At 33.4% G+C, this 22,425-nt stretch overlaps 2 protein-coding genes across 2 annotated transcripts; one reads left to right on the top strand and one right to left on the bottom strand.

Moving 5' to 3' along the window:
- The first annotated feature begins 524 nt into the window (after positions 1 to 524).
- LOC148238420 (uncharacterized) lies at positions 525 to 12,132 on the top strand. The gene is made up of 10 exons (XM_088202502.1): positions 525 to 715; positions 3,182 to 3,255; positions 10,084 to 10,303; positions 10,365 to 10,634; positions 10,702 to 10,891; positions 10,945 to 11,112; positions 11,172 to 11,323; positions 11,382 to 11,759; positions 11,820 to 11,985; positions 12,048 to 12,132. The coding sequence occupies exons 2-10, from the start codon at positions 3,188 to 3,190 to the stop codon at positions 12,092 to 12,094; spliced, it is 1,659 nt and encodes a 552-aa protein (XP_088058628.1). The 5' UTR covers positions 525 to 715; positions 3,182 to 3,187; the 3' UTR covers positions 12,095 to 12,132.
- Positions 12,133 to 16,990: 4,858 nt separating this feature from the next.
- LOC148238419 (uncharacterized) lies at positions 16,991 to 20,286 on the bottom strand. Its single transcript, XM_088202770.1, has 3 exons — positions 19,992 to 20,286; positions 17,396 to 17,532; positions 16,991 to 17,328 (listed from the first exon to the last, which is right to left on the bottom strand). Exons 1-3 carry the CDS (start codon positions 20,146 to 20,148, stop codon positions 17,122 to 17,124), a joined length of 501 nt encoding a protein of 166 aa, XP_088058896.1. The 5' UTR covers positions 20,149 to 20,286; the 3' UTR covers positions 16,991 to 17,121.
- Positions 20,287 to 22,425: the final 2,139 nt, after the last annotated feature.

Here is a 22,425-nt window from a genome sequence, read left to right as displayed (position 1 = left end):
AAAATAGTATCAAAATAATATGCGAGACCTCATTAACTCACCTTCGGTGACTACGACAAGAATAACATCAAATGCCTAAGCAAATCTTGTTTTAGAGGCATAAATTTAATTTTTGGTAGCACCATATCTCAATTTAAGTAAATATAGGAAAATAATTTAAATAATTAATATACATATGTTTTTTTAATTTTAGTTTGTAAAAGGTTTTTGTATTTTTTCTTAATATATCTTATGCTTTTATTACTATTATTATATAATTATAAATTAGCAACTTGAATTTAATTTGAATAAATATATTTTCTTGTTTCAATCTTGTAATAAACATCTGTACAAAACAAAAGCAAGACAACTGTATGGGTTTTTTCATTAGTCATTTTAATGTCACAAATAATTCTATTCAAATGTACAAATTCTGTTATATCCTATGTTATTCATACGTTTTGATTATATGTTCTATAATATAAATATTAAATAAAAACTTAAACTTATCTGCTAACTCGTCACTTTTTCGTTGTGCATAATATGACTACATATTGAAATGAGTGAGTAATATTACTTCAAATGTAGGAACAGAGAAGCTGTGTTGTTCTATTTAATAATTTCTCCAGTGCGACGCGAGTTGGTGATAGGAGAAGACGTGCTACAGAATCGTCTTCACAATCTTCATTTACGTGCCATAAAAATATTATTTATATTATAGAACAACACAATTAAGGTACGTACACTCTATTTAATTTTAAAAAATATCAATTTTAATATTTCTCATTACTTAATAGTCAAGGAACAACATTAATTATTTCCGTAAAGTTCAAAGCTTGCATGATAGATAACCATGTTGTTATAAATTCTATTTATTAGATTAGGAATGTTGTTTTAATAGATCGACACACAATCCATCACGAGTATTGTCATGTTGTGAAGCAATCCACAAAGTTAGTCCCAATTTCTCGAGTAGTCAATATCCACAATTGATGGCCCACCAAACCCAATAATAGACGTCCATTAAAAACGTTTATTGGTTTCGTTCGTGTTCTGAGCATGGGATTATTGAATTACACTATCGGCGCGAATGCACTTTATAGTCTCCGCCTTTGTCGTCAAAACTTCCGAAGTGAAGGGGCAAAGATTGGATTTAGTATGACTTTATGAGATCATAGACCTAAATGGCGGTTGAGTTTTATCTGGTGACACGTTCGCAAAGCACCATAATGCAAATCGCGTCCGTGACCTTTCTTTTTATTTTACACCACTATCAAAAGCAGGCGCAAAATAAACAATGGAAAATCTTTTTTAAAAAAATATTTTTTTATACAATGATTCAAACTTAGATTTGCTATTGGGAAATGCTTCAAAACCAGAACGATCCCAATTTAGTTACTATTTCTTCGGTGCGTGAAGCTGAAACTTACATCATCGTTCTGACATTTCCTGACAGAAGTTGCAAGATGAAAAACGATTCTTGGAAAAAATCATAATTGATTTCTCTAATAGAAAACATTTTTTTCTTATGAGCTGTAAAAATAAATATGTAGGTTACAAAGAATTTCTTTAAAACTGAATAAATACCGTGGTACATCATATATCATAACAAAATTATATTGAATGTTTTATAAAACAAACCAGACTCATAAACAGCAAATACCAACCGCATTTGATGTATTTAATTTTAGCGTGCACAATTAAATTAACTGCGAGTTCATCGGTACCATAAATGTCGCGACATTAATCATCGAAAGGTTAATAAAATAAAATGTTCAGCTTATACATAAACCAATCTTCATGCTTGCTTCTGTTTTATCAATGAACGTCAAATTATACTGATAAAATATGATCCTATCATTCATATTAATTACTGATCTATATTTTATTTTATTATTTCTTTTAAATCTTCCGTTATAACATGACGTGTTGGTACAATGCGTTACAGCAAGGTAACACAATCAACACTTACAAGTAAGTAGGGAAACAACAGATTATAAATATTTCAAAAGCATATTATTTTGTAGTTTACTTATAATTATATACATAACTATGAACACGTTTATTGATTCCAACATCATAGAAGTCTCACTATTGCTCTCTTTTTGTCACCCAACACGCATATAGAAAAGTTTTCAAGGTTTATTATTTTAACCTAAAAAATAACCAAAATCAACTTGTTCTAAACCTAACGTTTGGGTTTAGTTCATTTTATTTTAAATATTGTAATATTTTATCAAATGATGTGAAGTCACAATTCTGTGAATATTCGATCATGATATGCTTATCAAGTCATCCGCTTGTGAACAAATAGTTTCACTGATACTGAGTAGTGAAATTGTAAATTATTTGTTTAAAACATTTGAACCGGCTGAGTTATATACCGGCTGAAAATATACCGTCACTGGTAGAACACATTCACTAACATTCAAATTTACTTAAATAAATATGTCCTGCATTTCGTATTTGTCTTCTTTTGAATTGAATTTTGTATTCTTTTGATATATTGCTATTTTCGAATAGATGATACAAACTGAAATTTTTCTGCCTTACCATAAAGTAAGGTGACTAGACCGTCCTCCTTTGTCCTTCTTGGACAACGCAGCAATTTGTCATTCTCAAATAGAAATTCCGAGATGGATTTTGAACAAAAATTTCGGTGATAACCATTTTATTTTTAGATATCCGGTACACAGGAAGCGTTGTATTTTAACATACTTGACGATTTCGGACTCCTGATGCAACTCGTATATTATTATACCGACATCAATTGTCCATGTCTCTTGTTCCTTATATCTTAACAAATCCGCAATCCATTAATAGTTTCCCGTTTCCTGTCATGCTCGTAAACAGAAAGAACAGCAAAATTATTGTTTTTACTTGTACAATGAAGTTATTTATTGGCGTTAATTAAAACGCAATGATAACGAGTATACTATGCGATGACGAATAATTTCAATACACACATGACCCGGCCGATAACAGCTAGTCGTAGGTCGTGTCGACAGTGCACTCTACTAAATTTTTCGAATTTTGTTTATATCACATTGAACCTCCATAGATAAAGTGACGACAAAACAAGATTGCCATGGCGCCTCGCCTGCAATTGCGACGAAAAAACAAAATGATCAAACAGTCAATGCCATTCTTGCACCGATTAAAAAACAATCTGCAATTAACTAATGCAAAATTTATTCCACAGGTGAACATGAAGACTTTCTTCGGACTGCTATTGATCCTAGCTGTCCTCCACGAAACACCAGCACGCGAAGTGACGTAAGTAAACTACCGAAAACTATAATACTATCAAGATCAAATACGACACTAAACAGATACAATATCATAAGCTAAACAATATTTACTATCAAATTCAAGATAATCTGTAAAATTTTTAATTACATTTTGTGCATTAATTTATTAAAAATCAGAATTATTACAAGAATGTTTATTTTATAAGTGCATTAGGCGATTGATAATTATATAGAAATAATTGTAATGTTTAAACAGCAGAGTTTGCGTTTAATTAAAATACAGTAGACCCCCAATAACACGTCGAATTGGAGCATGTAGTTGGGGAACGTACGAATCAATCCTCCCTTTGGCTCGCCCACATATAAAGTAATGGCAAATAGCACGTCCCCAATTTATCGTGTTATTGGGGGGGTCTACTACAATAGACCAACATTTAAAGAGTAGCAAATTTGCGAGGGCCAAGATCAAAGATGAAAAAATGAAAATGATGAATATAAAATATATTGAAAGCATACATATTACTTTTAATTTATTTAAGTACAATAAACAAAATATTTTTAGAGAAGTGTACCAAAAATCCATTTTGTTAATATGGACATACAAATGATCAGATATGGTGACCCAGAAATATCAAACAAAAAAATATTTTTTATTGTGATAAAAACAAATTTAAATCAGATATTAAATACTAGTCTATCTATGATTCTCACTTATTTTTTTATTAATATTTTGTCACAAGTTTTAAACAGAGTAGCTGATTGGTTTTGAAAAAAAAGGTTAACACCACTGAATGAATAATAGTACACTGAAAAATCTTGCGTTCTATGAAATGGCGACCCTAACGAATTAATGGTTATTGAATTAAAATTAACTTTCTTGTAATAGTGTTGCTTTGATATAAATTAAATAGAGATGTAACGTTTTAAGTCAACGTGTAGAAGACACTAATAGAAAATCTAACTGCAATTCAAATAACGCGTCGGATTATATATATTTTTTTATATATATTAATTGTAAATCTTCCGTTGTAACGTGACATGCGATAGTCAAATACGTTACAACGGAGTTAACACAATCAACAACTACTAAGACGATAATGAAACATATATTTTATTAAGTATTTTCTTATAATAATTAAAATATATACAGCTTACCATCGATAGATGTCAATATGCTCGTTTTTATTTTTAGATATTCATCACATATTCATCCGTGAGATTAGGAATATCTAGGAAAACCTAATATTTTATAATCAATAACTAATTCCGATCTCTTAGACACGATAGTAATTGAAAAACAATAGAGTTTATATGGGATTTGAACCCAAATATTTTAGGTGTTAGCCCCCTGACGTATACCACCTGTCATTAAAACAACATTCTAACATAAAACATTTGTTAAATTTAAACTAATGCAAAAATTTACTATATCTTCTCTACATATTTTTATTTTTTTTTCAAAAAAATAAAATAAAAAAGATGTAAAAAGACAAGGTAATTGGTAATTATGTAAATAGTAAATGTCAATGATCTGGTAAATAAAGTATTAGTCATTGTGGATAAAATCAATAGAACGTATAAAATAAAATAAAATCATGTTTTTAATTTAGAACATTTTGGAATACTACTCTTTCTGAATGATGAGGTAAAATATACTAAATTGGCAAAATCTTACCTTAGAAAAAAAGTTAAGTTTTATAAGTCATTGTATTTATAAGTTTTGCTCTGTATTTTTCTACACGCACAAATTTTAATAAAGATAATTGTATTTTCTTGAAAGCTCGACATTCTTAAAAATATTTTCGTTTGTGGTAGAATAATTGAGAGAGACAATAACAATAAGCTTTTTGGTCGCAGTAAGATTTTATTGCAAGCAGGAATAAATACTACTACTTGCGTCAGTCCAGTAATATCTGTAGTTTCATCAACTGCATTTGAAAAAGTCAGATAGTTTTGAAATTTTAATTCAAAATATTCACTAAATTTAAATTGAAAATCATATTTATTTACTAACAAAAATTATCAAAATACTGACAACTTAATTTCAATTTTCTGAAACCATAAACTAGTAAATATTTTTTTCAGGCGATAAAATAAATGAAATATTTTCTAATAAAAACCCTTATTATTTAAGGATACATTTTAAGATGGGTCAGATTTATTATCTGAAATTTAAAGCAAAACCATTTCAACGTTTACCTATCTTCATAGCATACGGAAAACACCAATACAAATAAATATGGTCCAAGCCAATAATATAAATAGAAAGGGCCAAACCAGATTATACAAAAAAAATTTCAATAGGGTTTTGCCAACTTTTTCTCTACCCAAACACAGATAGCATACTTAACAAATTGTACATTTACGTAATTAAGGAAATAGTTTATACTAGACACTTAAATATAATTGTATTATATATCAATTGCACCTATGAATAATATTATGTTAAATAATAAAATTGTTTTTTTTTAAAAACATTTATCTATGCAATTTGATTTTTTTATGAAGCGATTTTAAAAATATAACTAAAAAAGTGAGGTTAAAACTATGACATTTTGGCTCTAATTTTGGTTATATGTAGCTTTAGAATGGCTAATATACATACGAATGATCAAAAATAGTGTAGAAAACCAACTTCTAGCTTTGAAAAGCGGGCTACATTCTAAACTCTAAATCCTTGCGGGCCGCGTGTTTTACACCACTGTATTAATCAGTCATTCGTTTTTTAATGCGTAATGTTATTGTTATATAAACATTAAATGCAGTAAACGAATACATAATAGTTATGGGCTGCGAATGATACAAGATTTTTAACTTAAACATTACTTTTCATGCATCAATAAATGCAGTCATGAAGTTAATATAATTAATTTGCAAAAACTTCAATATTATCAAAAGTCAAATGTTTAGCCGAGCAGTGTGAAATATTTGTTTATTTTACTTAGAACTGTCATTTCATAAAGAAAAAAGGTAAAAAAGATTCATAGTATTCCATTAAATGAAATAGAAATATTAAAAAAACGACCACTGACTGGCAAACTTTTGCCTTACCCTAAAATAATCTGAAACGACAGATATGAACTTTACATAACAATTTTGTAGTACCCTAAGCTTAAGCTCATAATAATTATTATTATTAAGAAAAATTGTTTTAGATATAAATGTTTATATATGTATAGTAAAAACCCACCGGTTTAAAACCCGTGCGCCATTACTTCCAACCCTTCTAACGGTAAAATCTCACGTGTTCAAACAAGCAATCGTAAAATTACATCCTGTTTGCTCCGAATGTTTCCAAGTACGATCCAATGGGTGGCCCGAGCCAAGTTATTCAACGCCTGAAAGTCGAGGCGAGGGTGGCGCAATCGTAGATAATCTGTGCGTAAATAGCATGTGTATAAAGAATTTGGCTTCCACTTGAATTGGGACTGGACCTCTCTCTGGTTGTGTTTTATTTAATATTCCAAGAAACTTTAATATGAACTTGCTTGACGTTACCCCACACGAAGCGATAGTTGAACATGTGGCGAGCACTCGACTACAAAAATAGGGATGGTGTATTAAGTATGAACAAAAAGCTCGTTTATGGTCTTTGAATTACAGACGGAGCAATTGAATATGAATAGCGTCGGTTGATTTTGCGGTGATGTACCAGAATATAACATGTGCTTACATAATTGAACACTACTCTTATCTATCTTTGGAGATTGCAAGGTCAGACTTGGATAACATTAGATAGGTTGCGGACGTTGACCTACTTGGTACAATTACTTCATCATTTCGATCTATAAATTGTGATTAGAGATCGGAACTGCGGTAGCAGGATCGATTTTCAGTGCCGCATTGGACGGTTTCATTATTAAGCTAAAACAAATTCATGTACAGTCATACGTGATTTTTGATAAACAACTAAAATATTAGGTTTTATGTTACTGTTTAATGTATATATTTAATATCATTCCGAAAACGATAATCAGATCTTTAGGTTCGAAGTTCTAAGTCATTTCAGTACAATTTAAATTGTAGGATAATAGAAGTTTTATAGAAAAAAAAAATATTAAGATTTAAGCGCGTAGATTTAAAAAAAAATACTTTTCAATAAAATTGAATGTTTGCAATTGTGATGATAAAAGTAGTACTGAAACGTTAAAGCAAATTGTTTTTTCCTCTCAAAAACTGATATAGATTAAGCTATCTAAATCAGCGCCGAGTTAATAGTAGCTTATTAAAACTACAAAAAATCTCCCTACACGACCAATTAAAAACTAACCTTAAATAAAATGGTAATTTATGAGTAAAATACCATAAAATTTCACGCTTTAAATATCATAAAATTTCCTCACATTATTTAGGACTCAGTAGATGTCATATATACTGATTTTGAAAAGGCTTTTGATCAAGTTCGTCATGTTTTAATTCTTAAAAATTTGAAAGGTTTGGGTTTTTCACAATATGATTCAATTTTTTAATCATACTTTTCAAATATATGTTTAATATGAACAAAGCAAGTCAACTGAATACATTCACACATCAAGAAGTTCGCAAGGTTATAATCTCGGCTCTTTAAGGTTTGTTTCTGTTTATTTTTAAATAATAAAGATATTTGTAATTCCATTTTTCACCAATGATTACAATGAAATCTATTTTAAAGTATTCGTTAAAATAGATTTCATTGAGTATTGCAAAAAACTATGTGCGTGGTCATTCATATTTACCATCAAAAATGTCATTCCATGACATATTCTAGAACAAAAACACAACTTAAATTATATTTTAAAATAAATGGCAATGTGCTTCATCGCACAGAAGTTGTAACAGATTTGTGTGTCATATTTCAATAGAACAGATTCTATTAACATATACAATAAAGCCTTTAAGATGTTGGGATTTATCTTGCGATACGCACATCGATTTAGGAGCTCGAGGGCACTATGCACTTTGTATAATCGCCCAATGCGCAATACCCTGGACATATACAACCAATTCACTCACCGTGCTCAAAATAAAAAAATAATAAAAACATATGTTAATATCATTTTTATCACAAAATGTGAAACTACAATTCATTTATCGATATTTTATTCAAAAATACACGATGAAATTAAAATTGTGCAAATTCTAGGGCCAGTTTTGCCGTCTCAAAGTTTGCGTATTTTTGTAAAATTCGTATGCCTTGGAATCCTTTGTGTAGAAGAAACAAGGGCCAGAACAACTTGAATGTGTCATTTCGATTAATCATTCCTAAACGGTTGTCTTCGTCGCAACAAATCAAGAAAGTATACAAAAAACTACGGCCGCATATATTCGATCCTGTGCTTTTTTCTGACAGTCCCAGGTTTCGGAAATAATGGGCATTTCAAATTTCAACATACATTGATTGTTAGCAGTGATTCAAAAACTTTTTATAACAACCTATTTTTAAAAGTTAGCAATATTCTTACCGAAGAATACATTTATTCAGATTTAATAATATAAAGATTCCTAAGTAGCTGTAATATATAGTTCTAAAATGTATTACTTTGATATCGAAAACCACACGTAATATATATATGCAATTAATTTACTTATGATTTTAAAGAGTCAAATGTCGAACTGTTTATATTGAAATAACGATACTATATTAGTGTTTTTATATAGTATTGTATAAATTTTCATTTTTTGGGGTAGGGGGGGGACTCGCGCTTTAATCTTGCGTAGAACCTCGCACTCGCCAGAGCCAGAGCATGCTTCTCTGGTCTGGTTGCCAAATAATGCAACCAACTCACTTTTAATACATAGATAGGATAAAAAAAAAATTCTCAAATATCTGTATCATTTTGTTAACGCGCGACCTGGACCCTCTATAAATAAGTCTTTCTAAACGCTTAACAGCAAATACGTTAATTTTAACACCTGCATTCACAGACGCCAACGGTATAAAAACGAGCGAGAAATCAGCGCTTGGGTTGGCCCAAGCATCTTATTATGTTATCATATAATATGGAAAAAAGCATTTGGTCACAAAAAAAGCTAGATACGTCCCAAATAAATCAGAACAGTTAGTATACTTTATTCAAAAGGGAAAGCGGTAAAAGTAAATAAAAATGAAAAATTTATTTTATTTATTGCATTAAATTTTTATTTAACAATATGTATTTCTATTTCATTTTGGGGAAAATGTTACGTTATTAGTAAAAAAAATATGCTGCACGGATAATTTTATCTTGACATTTAATTAACAAAAAGACGGTTGAAAGTAAAGTAATCCAAAAATATCGCGCTGCGTCGCATGGGAGCCTCTTCTTTTTCTTTAATAAAAATTCAAAATACGATTTTTGTGATTGTGTGTAGTATTGCTATTTTTTATATACCGTTGTACCGTGACAGGCGTTAGCCAAATGCGTTATAACGGTGTAACACAATCAACATTTAAAAGTAAATACGGTAGAACCCCCAATAACACGGTAAATTGGGGCATGCTATTTGGGCGCGTGGTGAGATATCATCCCTTTGGCTCGCTCACAAATAAAGTAACAGGCATCCAAATAGCACGTCCCCAATTTACCGTGTTATTGGGGGGGGGTCTTCAGTATTGATGGAGTATAACATTTACATCCAATTGACGCACGTGCGCTACTCGTTAATAAGGAGGCAACCATATTTATAAACATTTATAGATTTAAGACACGTCCACTATTCCTTGAACCATTCGCAAATGACTGGATTTGGTAGTAATGATTTTTATATTTCATCATACAATGGCATTGATGGCGCAATACTTACAGAACCCTGATACTGTCTGAAATAAAGTATTATAGATATCACAACAAATAATCTGTAATCTGTTAACTGTTAATAAAAACGTATATTACAGCCACGAAGACATAAGGGATGCTATGCTCTCATTAGTTCATATCGTGCGAAACTCTGAAGATAAACTAGAAAGACACGAGTTTCGCGAAAAGACGCTCGGTGAAATATTGAAGAAAGCCTTGGCAAACTTGGACAAGAGACACAAATCTTTAGATCCGCTCAAAGGTGCCGTATCTCGTTTAGACGAACGTCTATCTAACGTGGAGACCATTTTAATGCAGGTAAGGTTTATATTACATTTAAAAAAATGAAACATTACAATAAAAATAAAACTAATTGCAGAAAGATGAACGGGAAAAAGAACAAGCTCAAAAAACCAAAGAAATGATAGACTCGCTCAAGGGCAGCTTGCAAAATTGGAGTGATAGCGTTGCGCAGACTATACGCTCGGAAATAAGCAATATTCCAAAACCAGTGATAGATAATTCGGCCGCTAACGAGAAACTGAACGCTCTCGAGAATAAAATGTCGTCCAAGATAGATTCTGTGATGACGTATCTGAAAAACATGAAAAGCGAAATTGATTTTATTAAGGATAAACAATCTGAAAACGTAGATGAGTTTAATATAATTTATGTATTATTTTGGCATTGTTTGAATGTATAGATTTACTTTTTAGAATTGTAAGCAGACTAATTTGGATCAAAAAGCCTTAGCAAGGCACATGTCTGAGACTGAACAGCTGTTGAATAAATACGAGGTAAAGTTGAACGAGTACGACACAAACATCACTAGGATTCAAACTGAAATTGTGCCGTTAGAAGGATTATCTATGGCTGATGATGCGTGGCATAGCAAGATGAGCGAAGGTCAGTATTTTTATTATAAATATCATAACAAAACTACAGTTTACTAATTTCAGCGCTTGAAAAGCAACAGCAGAGTTTAGTAGCTATTCAAAAGTCACTTAAAAGCACCGAGGAAGTGATCAAATCCATGGCGACTGATGGTAACTTAGAAAAATATAAGAACGAAACATTAGAAGCTTTGAACGTTATCCATTACGATGTTATTAGCTCAACCGATAAAGGTATTTTTATGGTATTTTTATCATTACGTTAAGATATTAAATTCAATTTTATAAAACAGGGGTTTTGAAGCTTCAAACGGGATTAACCGATATGCAAAAACAGAGCAAGGCATCATCGGACGAAATATCTAGTTCCATCACAGACTTGAACACGTACATAGAAACTTCATATTCCGATATCGTCAAGAGGAACGATAAGCTACAATCAGAAGTATGTTTAAAAAATCATAATTTTAAACTTGTATGATTATAATAATTATATGTTTTAGATACAATCTTTAGCTAACGTGGAACGCGTTTTAATACAAACGGCCGATAACGTTCTCGACACGAAGAAGAGAATCGAATACGGCATTCATCAGATATTGTTGGAAGTCAGCAAAGCTATTACTTTGAGCAATAAAGATTTGAACGCTACTATTCAAAGCAGATTCGACGACATTGAAATGTCTATTTTGGATAATAAAACGGGAGCTTTGGCCAATTTGAGCAAGAAGATCGAAAGTGAGATGACTCAGGTGTGGAGACAGATCGGTATTGTTTATCAGCAACTGACCAACGGGAACTCGATGCTCGATAAACTACAGATGCAATCAGAGCAGTATGTTAATGAAAGTGTGAATACAATGGAAAGCATGGCCGGAAAGGTACTACTTCGTAAAATAAAATTTATATCACTAAATTAATCATGAAACATTCAAATACAGGTTGGAAAAATAACATCTAGTATGATGGAAGTTGACGACAATCTGAATTTCTTGCTGGGTAGATTATCTTTAGTGACTCAAGAATTCAATCAAATTAGAACGGGTCTAGGAAAGGCACTCGATGACATCAAAGGCAGTTTTCTATTAGTCCAGAAAAAGATCAAAGGTAATAAATGAGTATATAATGAAACGCAATACTTCAATTGAATCTAAATTTTTTTTAAATAGACGCTGGACCTGGACCACATTATATAGACGAAAAGGAGAGCATTTAGAATATACATTTATTTTACAATAAACACCAAGTATTAAATTTTCTTATATAATAATTTCAAGTGCCATATTACACTAGTCAATTTTCAACGATCTGATGAACGAAATAACCGATATAAATCTATACAATATTTTGTATAATAAATAAGGACACAGTTTGGGGAGGGTTTGTTTAAATGATAGCAGGGCTTTGAGAACAAAACATACTTTATTAGATTTTGCAAATATTTAATTTAGGTTTTATAATAGTGGATCTATATGCATATATTTATAATAATGTAAATGCATTTCATTTATGGTACAGTGTATCGACGACCAATATACTTTTTTCTCTTAATAAGTTCACAAAAAATAATACACGCATAACGTGTACGAATAACATTCAACAATAACGAGAATTACACTTATAATAATAATTAAATAAATAAACAACTTATAAAACAATGTCAAAACCATTGACCAACCACGATGAAAAAACATCATATGTATATACCTAGAAATGTAATATGCACTGTACAATTTTAATATATAGAAAAATAAAATAAATTATAATTTTATCTGTCCACTTTTTCATTATTCATTATTTGTTATACAATAATAATTAAATACCCATTTTTGTCAGATGTACTTAGTACGTACATGGTAGACTTCACAAAGCCTAAACAATATAGGTTGTATCGTTGTTCACAACCATGCACATTGCAATATATATATTATAATAATATATTATTGTTAAAATAGTATCTACAAAAGTATATTTATATATGAATTACCCGGACCTATATACCATTTAGTAGTTAAAAGATTTGATAAAAAAATTAACAAAACCACCAAGGCGATAGAACAAGCGCCCTCGTAAAATATATGTATACATATAAATCATCAGCGTACGACATTCAAGCAAAATCTATCAGCGAATAACAGACTCGCGTTCAAAATTCACACGTTAGAATAAAAATAAAACGCTATATTCATATATTTATCAATATATGTAGGGTCAAGCTATAAATAGTATATGGACAGAATTGTAATTGTAAAGACCACGGAAGCGCCGATGTAATGTTAAGTTGATTGTGTACAGAAAATGGAAGTCTTTAGTAATGAAGATAATTTCCTGCTTGATTGATATATATAATTGTTTCCTAATGGTCATAATTAACAGTAATCCATATACATCAATCGAGACATAAACAACTTTTTGATATAAAAATGAATCATGGAGTGAGGAAGTGAAGTTATGAGAAATCAGTAATCCGAAACACTGGCTATAGAGACCGGTAAGATTAGCTATCCCATTCCATACAATGATAAAATATATGATTCAGACTTTGGGTACACTTTTTAGGAGCCAATCAGAAGTCACGTCTTACACAAAGGACGGGAAGAAATGTTTGAATCTATCATCGGTGAACACTAATGACCTGAATCGGATTTATAAAATTTACGAATTAAAATATCTGTAATATACCGGCGATCCCATAGCTGCTTCCACTACATATACGTATATAAAAATCTCACTTGCACGAGCGCTAACAGATTACGCCCTTAGGTAACTAACGAAACTGACGCAAGCAAACGTTTTTTAAAAAGTATAATTATAATAAAACCGTATTACAACTTGGCTATATATTTATCTCGTCCGCCGTACCTTACTATTAAGAAAATCAGATACAACACCCGTTTCCGACGATCAACTTTTACTAAAGAAACATTGTGAAGAATCGTGCCAAAGTAGATCATATCACCCGATTTAGAACACATATGTGGTGCTTCAAAAACTGTGAAAAAGATTTTAAATCTTAACAAGATGGAAACGACAAAATTCAACACAGTGAACTCATCACCACTAAATATATATTTATTCAAATGTGATACCTCATCCGATTAAAAATTACTAAACTGCGCACTTACACATTACATAGTCTTAACTGATTAACCGAAACGAAACGCCAAAATACTAACAGTACCGATGCTGAACGTCTAAAATTTTATACATTGAAAAATAAAACGAAACCCGAAAGGATCAATATGTGCTGGTTACACCGATACGACGAAAACGTCGCCGTCGACTAAAACTTTACCCTTTTCAGACTAGGATAAACGGAATTCGCACCTGATTTAATAGCGTGAATAATTTAGCAATTAAAATATCTATATTCAGTAACGATCTGTACTATGTCATTTTTAATAAATTAAAACAATCACGCAATACAAAATGAGATCGAATCAAACGGAATAACTTATTTACATATCTAGATTTTTTTTACCAGTTTTAATACTTTAGTGATTAATCTTTTTGAATAAATTATCAATCTGGCGCCTAAATACAATCTTTACCTAAAGCTCTATAAAAATAAAACCATAATTTGATTACCTATTAGTTCAAAATTACATTGTCAATCCACACAAAAATAAAAATCACTAAACTTTCGCGACGACATAAAAGTATTACGACTACCGATCGAAACCGATAAGAAATTCAGGAGAGCCGTCGACGCGTCGAATTCTCTAGAAAGGTGCTACAGAACCGTATTCCCTCAAACCGGACTAGCGACTTCCGTCTGCCAAGGCACATTTCGTCTCCGCTGTTCCAGAATCGAATTGGTGTCATAAATAACCGGTGTAGACGAACAAACTAAAATTTCATAAAACGCAAGGAGTCGAATATTAACACTAAAACCTTTCATAATATTATAACCTAACTACCCTCGACAAACATGTCGTTTACGGTTTGAATTTTATAATTATATGTATATATGCGTTTCAAATCTCGTTAGCTTATCTTAAATATCAGTGTAATTTTGCACATATTGCAATAATTTAGTTCTGATTTTCTACACCGTATCGTCAATTTTACGTGAATAAAAATTACACATATTCACCCAAATACATAATATATATATTTAATTTTTTTAAAACAGCGTTTCTCAAATGTGTCATGTGAAATAAAAAATAAACAAGCACATCACGAGAAAATATCGTTCAAAAATCTCGCAAATCACAACATCCATAGTTAAACTACTTATGTAAAAGGTCGGTAAATTTTTTGTTTAGCTATCTTATATGCACGCACTCGCCGAACGCATGATGTATAACTTTATATTTACATACGATCTGCATTTACATATTTACACAGTATTTTTTTATTGAATATTTATAAAAATTATACGCATTAAAAAATTACATTATTAAAAATATAAAACGAAAGAAAACGCAAGCACATATTGTCAAAGCCACTGTACAGATACCCATTTCGGAATGAAGACGAACATCGTTCCGTACGAACGATCGCATTCGTGTATACGTTGTCTATTATAATATATATATATAAATTTGATACTCTTCATCGTAGATTAAAACTATGTAAAATTATACACACTATACTATACAAACGCGCGTGAATGTGCGTGAGCGTGTTATAAAAAGTTTCTTATTCACATACGCGAGTATCGGTATGATTAATTTAAGACTATAATCGAAAACCAAAATCGAAAGCTCTAAGAAAATATTTCACGCTCACCGAACGTAACATAGCAGTCTTTAAGAAACTATCAGCGAAATGTTACTTTGTTCAAAATTAAAAAATTATGCGAAAAGCTCGTCTAATAGATTTTTAGATGAACTGTCGTAAAATATTCAATTCGATTACACCGCAGAGGAGACTTGTCGCGATCATCGGAGACCGACTACGCTAACGAAGCGCTACACGAAACGAACTCGAGGAAGACTTTTAATTTCAAACGCCTAACAAATGCCTGCATAACGAACGCCGATGCGACAAATGCCTAAAAAGCTATAAGACATCCCATCGAGATAATGAAGCGACTCCATAGTTAGCTTCGCACTGCGAGGTTAAAACGTTATGTAGAGTAAAATTCTAAATAGTCGTTGATTTTTCGAAACACGAGCACAACCGTGACAAATTTATCAATCGATTAAGTTCGTACATAAGCGAAATAACCGTGTAGTGCGTAACTTCCGATAGTTGAACAACTAAAGAAGTGAGCGTTCGACACAGTAGCGTGAAATCAATTCTTAGCGGAATATAACACTGTACAAGATTTTTGCCACATCGACGAAATAGCTCAATTATCATGTAAAATTACTGGTTTAATTCAGCTGCATCGTTAGCTTTAGAAAGGCTCAAATCTTCCCGTTTTATTCAATAAAATCGACTTTAAATTTACGAATTATGAACTCTAGCGTATCATAATCAAATTCATGATGCAGCCGAATTTAAAGTGCAAAACATTGAGTTAACTCGTATTTGTGACAGAAAAAAGTGCAAAATCGTTGTACAGTGTAATAGATCGAGACGCGACTTAAGATCCTATCGTTACGACGACGTCGATCGAGCGCATCTTCGCGTTGCGCAAAATCGCCGAAGACGTAAAATCGAAGCGCGCCTATCATTGCAGACGTACAATTTTATCAATCGAATCCTAGATTTTTTATATAAAATTACAACTTACGGACGAAATGTAAAAATTTAACGCAACATTAAAAAGGACAAGGACATCGCCCATTGTGAAAATTTGAAAAACTACAATCCGTCTTGCACGAACGCCGCGCGACGACCGATCTATTTAAAAAAAATAAACAACGGAAACGCTCGACCGTCACGATCTATTTACATATTGTCAAATTGCATTACCAGAACTGCGTGCGACTCTTCGAAGAGCCGGCGCGCACGCTCCTATTTACAGAGATCCTCGCGCGGTCGCGGACGGGGGCGCGCCGTCGTCGGACGTCCGTCGATTACCCATAATCTTATATACATATTGTCGTATCGAGAATAGATCGTTCGTTTCGTACGCGTCCGACGGACACGCGCAACAAGATCAAAGCGACCGTCGCTTCGGAGTCCGCTCACTTTACAAAACTGTCGAAAGTCTATCTTTGTCGAGATCGCCTACGAGGCGGTCAGTCGCAGACAGCGCGAGAGCCGCGGCTCCGCTTATCTGCGCGTGGCCTTGGAAGAGGACCGAGAGTGCGGCGTGCGGGGGGTGTGGCTGCCCCCCGGCCGTTCCTAACTGGAGCACGACGCCAGAGGGGACACGGGCGACAGGGGCGAGTCTCGGGGGCAGCCCGACAGCGTGACCACCACCTTGCGCGAGCCGGCGTGATTCCGGTGCTCGCACAGCCACACGCCCTGCCACGTGCCCAAGTTGAGCTTCCCCTCCGTGATCGGGATGCTCAGCGACGATCCCAAGAAGCAGGCTTTCACATGCGCCGGCTGTAACAAGAGAGAACGATGAGCAAAGGCTAGAAAAGAACGTCATAAGGACATCGCGAGCGCTGACCATGTCGTCGGGTCCCTCGCAGGAATGTCGATACGGTAAGCCCTCCGGAACGATCTTGTTGAGCATCATCTCCATATCGTCGCGCACGTTTGGGTCCCAACTCTCGTTGAGCGCTAGGCTGGCCGACGTGTGCATTACTGAAACGCGAGTTAGAAAGTTAGTTTATAATATGTAGTTTTACACACCTGTACGTACAGAATAGAACTGGTACAATAAAATGCATTCACTTGAAATTTCAGTGTATTTTCTAAATATAGTTCAACACAGGAAATAGCTTAGGATTAGGATTTTAACATCCATTGATTTCAAACATTTGGATATGGAACTGCTATCTATAGTTGAATGAATCCTAAGGCATTAAACCATTTGAGTAGTAAGTTAATTTTACATATTTATCCATCTGTTATTTATTTATTATTATTTTATATTGGATTTACAGTTAATTAAAGAAAAAAATCAGTGATTCTTAACGTTTTATTGCTTTAATTTGTTTTACTACTTTTTTGTATTAGTATGTTTTAATAATATATTTTAGCGCTCTTCTATTATTAAATTTCATTAATTTATGTATATTATTCGGCTTTTGTGGATTTTTTTATATCAATTCAATATTTTTTGTTATGTTCATATACAGCAGAACTTCCAATAACAAGATAAATTAGGGACATGCTATTTGGATGCCCGTTGCTTTATGTTTAAGCGAGCCAAAGAGAGGTTTTCTCGCCACACGCGCCAGATTCGTACGTACGTAATGCAAAAAATTGTAGAAGTATTTTCTAGTCCCCCAACTACACCTTTATATAAATAGCACGTTCCCAATTTACCGCGTTATTTTCTATAAAAATCATTTATATTAAAGCAAAATAAATAATGTCTTTTATTTATTATTTCTTTAGTTAATGTGTAAATATGGAACTATCTGGAGTACCTCAAAATAGTGAAAGATCGACCACAAAGTTGTCTGAAAGAATTTTTTTAAATAAACGTTTACGGAACGGAATTCTTTCATCAATGAAATAATACCGTTTTCTTAAGCCGGTTACAGACATTACGAAAAATCACAGCGATTTTAATGTGTAATTTTATCTAACGCTTGGATGATAAATCGTTTAAAAAAAATACAACTGCACGGTTCGTAGGAATTGGCTTGTTTTTCGATCTGGCCAAAATCGTTTGTCATTGCTTGCCACGAGTCAGTGCGCATTTTCAACATGTCGCAACAAGGAGACCGCAAATATCGGACGAACCATCCCTTTGGAAGGTTAAATCTAGACTATTATAATAGAAATCGGAAAGAAGTATCGATCCTAATTCCAACAGGATAATAAATTAAAAAAAAAATGAATAATCCCAATCTAATCATAAAATCAGAAATAGGCTAATCAGTTATGACTGCGCGTGTGTTGGCAACAATAGCGTTGGATTTAACTGTGCAGTCGTAAATCGCAACGATTTTTCGTTACGTCTGTAGTCAGCCTTAAACTCATTAATGACAAGGACGACAACTTGATATACTTCTGGGAAAAAATACTATATCTGAATCTCGGTTCACGGTGAAGCCAGTGACACTTCATAATGCAGAAAATGATTTAATAGTAATTATGGGCAAATTATGGCACTATTGAAGTACATTGACCAATGGGGAAAAGAATATAATAATATATAAGATATTTCCTAATAAATAATTTTTCGGAATTTATATTAAATGGTCAGAATAATTTTTTTCAGTTGGCAATAGTGGCGTTATTGCTGTAACGTTAAAGTCGATCTTTATTCGCATGTTGGCAGTTAATTATTATTATCAAGGTGTTTTACATAACATTGTCAAACGGCAATACAACAAGCCGAGTGAGTGTGCTTTCCGCCACCGCTCTGTCGTTATTCTCTCAATATAAAACCTTTCTGTGAATAACAAATACAAATATATTAACACTATTTTATTTTTGAAATAATAATTATAACTGATCAACAAATCGGTCCAAATAATGGTAATTTTCTAGGATTAGTTGAACCTTGAACACTGCACTAACTAAAGATTGCGCTACAAGAGCACAATTTTAAATTAATCAAATTGTATTTTTTGTGCATTTAAATAAATACTTAGTTCCATAAAACGAGTTCCGGTCTCGCTCGCAAACAATTCGTTTTATGGAACAATTATTTTATATATTGCTCATGAAAACAATATTCATATTCAACTGTAGAGGCAATCGCGAAAAGAGAAGAAAAATTTACTCTAAAAAAATATTTATTTATCTACATTACTTAAAAATGAATAAATATTTTTTTAGAATAAATCTGAGAAACTACTGTAAAAATATACCTCTGAACATTTGTTTCATTAAGTTCTGAATTAAATGATATAATAAATGTATGTATGTTAAATTTCGGGGATTCCTTTGCCGACGAAATCCTAGAATGTATCGTCTCTCAACAATCGCAACAAAGCATTTCACAATATTCCAAAATCATCGATTATTTAGTGGATAATAAATTAGATTTTCAAGTTTGTGCATGTATTAAATATCAGACAATACTGAAACAGTATAAATGAGGTTTCTAGTTTGTAGGTTAGGTCACTCGAATGTCGGCTCACTTTGAATGTGACAGAGGCCGACGGAAAAGTGCGCCAGCTCGGGGATCTGCTTGAGGATCTCCTCGGTGACGAGATGCACGCCGCGGTGCTGCGGGCGTAGGTTGAGCTTTCGCTGAAACCACGCCGAGCCGATCTGGATGCCGCGGTTGGAGGCCATGGCGCGCCCTCACATGCCGACTCGGGGCCGGCAGAGCGAGCCGCCGCCGCGCCGAGGGTTCTGTCCCCCCGCGCCGGTCGCGCCGATCACGCCCCCGACGAGGCGCCGCGCTCGCGACTCATAAGACCGGAACCCGTCCGCGAGCCGTCGTCGCCGCCGCCGCCCCCGCCTCCGCCTTCGCTGCCTGCGCCTCCGTCTCGAACCGCGATCAGCGACCAGCGAGGGACGCCGCCCCCGCGCCGATCGACGCGCCGATTCAGCCGAGCGCCGGCCGTCGTCTTTGGGCCAAATTTAAAACCGCTCCCGCGCCCCTCGCCCCTAGCCCCTCGAAGGCATACGCGTTGCGGCCTGCGCCCCCGAACACTTTTCCCCCCCTCCCACTTCTCGCGAGCTATGGCCAAAACGCTAATCGACTCTTTCAAAAAAAAATCACCAAGCGGAGCTAAACTTTAGTACCGGAGCTAAAATCAATTGTTAGCATTTCTGTAATCATTTTTACCGTTCACTCGGGATTACTCTTCCTTTTTATTAGATCTGTATTATGAAAATATCGAATTCAGTTTAATTACCAATTATCAATTCAAATTCACATAGAGCGTATAGTGCAATCAGGGCCAGCCCGAATGGTGGTTGCCCAGAAAGGGGCGCCAATTACTCCGAAGGGGAGTGTCATTTACTCCGAATGGGCACCGCTAATTCTATTTAACAAGGTGTTCCTCAAAATTTTGCTTTCATTTTCTCCACCATTGCCCTCCTTCGCCCACTTTAATTTATTGAAATAATATTTAAATAACCAACGGCATAAATAGGTGCTCCCCCACATATTTGCGAATTTCGAAATGGCACTCAAAAATATCATCAGCGATAAAAGAATTAACCTCCTCGGACAAAATATTATAAGATATACTTTGACCCATTGTTTTTAGCTCTTTCAAAAATTTTCCCAAATGCAATTTTTTAGAGCCCGGGGTACTGAATATTTTTGGTCCAGTCCTAAGTGAAATAATGGTTCTAAAAATTGTGTTGGGTATAAGAACTTCGAATATGAGGAAGGTCGTAAATGGCCTTCTTCAGTTGATAACGACTAACCACGAACGACAATCCACGACCGTCTTAGGGCTCGAGTAAGGCCGCGCTCACCATACGTGCGGTGTGTGTGGGGCGGGGCACATAGGCAGCTGAATTTGGGGGCGGCCGCAACAACCGTCCATTCAATAATATTTGCTAAAATACTAATTTGTATCTATTTTTGAAAATTATAATTTGTAGTTCGTAATTTGCATTATTATATTATTATTTCTCCAAATCTCAAAAACGTGGAAGTATAAACGTGGAAACGTATAACACCATTCTCTAGAATTAAAAGTTCAGTTATATACCGTCAAGGTATACATTTTTTTAAGTAATTCGCAATCGAAGAAACATTTTTAAAATTGAAGCTTTTTATTATTTCTGAGAACATTGTTTACAAGATTTTTTTTAAAGAAATGAATAAGTTAATTACGGTCAATACTGTGTTATTATGAATCAAAAACATTCAATATTCATTCAATTCATAATTAAAAAGAACATAATTAAAACATTCAATTCATAATTAAAAAGAACGTTGTAAATCACTTTTCCAAGAATTTCGTCATAATTTTGATTCTGACGCATGTATCGTTCAAGTAGCGCTCAATACAAACATATTTAAAAAAAACAGTAAAACGCAATTTGGAACTCTCCCTGTTGGCGGCACATAGTCAAAGGAAAGCACTAATTAGTATTGCTAAGAATTAATCAAAATGCACTGTAACGTACAGTCCTTATGTTGCAAATGCTATCTCAATTTGCATAAAGACAAGGCAGGGGACATTTTACTGAAAATCACAAATGAAAGGTTCCTCATCTATGCTTTATAACTAATGCACTCTTTTCCCTGATTAACGCAAACGTGAGATACTGCGAGTTACAAGCGCTCTGTAAAAAAATGTTTTATCTTACTCGTGCGATATAGAATACTAATTATGATAAGAAATATAACAAAATAGATTGCATGGTAATATGTATTTTGGGACCTAATGTGCTAACTGATGAATTTCTAGATAAACCAGCAGACTTGAATGCAATAAGAAGAGCTCGTTTGAAGACATTATTATAATTTTTGCTTTTTAATAATTGTAATTTTCAATATCCAATAATAATAGTTATTTAACAATCAACAGATAAAACAAATACTTTTCTTTTTCCTTTATACCCTCCCCCAGAAACGAATCATCTGAAATTTTTTTTTCGCTA

The sequence above is a fragment of the Plectrocnemia conspersa genome, unplaced genomic scaffold (genome assembly GCF_051122295.1).
Source record: "Plectrocnemia conspersa isolate PC_06_02 unplaced genomic scaffold, ASM5112229v1 ptg000001l, whole genome shotgun sequence".
Taxonomy (NCBI): Eukaryota; Metazoa; Arthropoda; class Insecta; order Trichoptera; family Polycentropodidae; genus Plectrocnemia; species Plectrocnemia conspersa.
The sequence above is the reverse complement of the archived record's forward strand: the minus strand, read 5'-3'. Positions and strand labels throughout refer to the sequence as shown.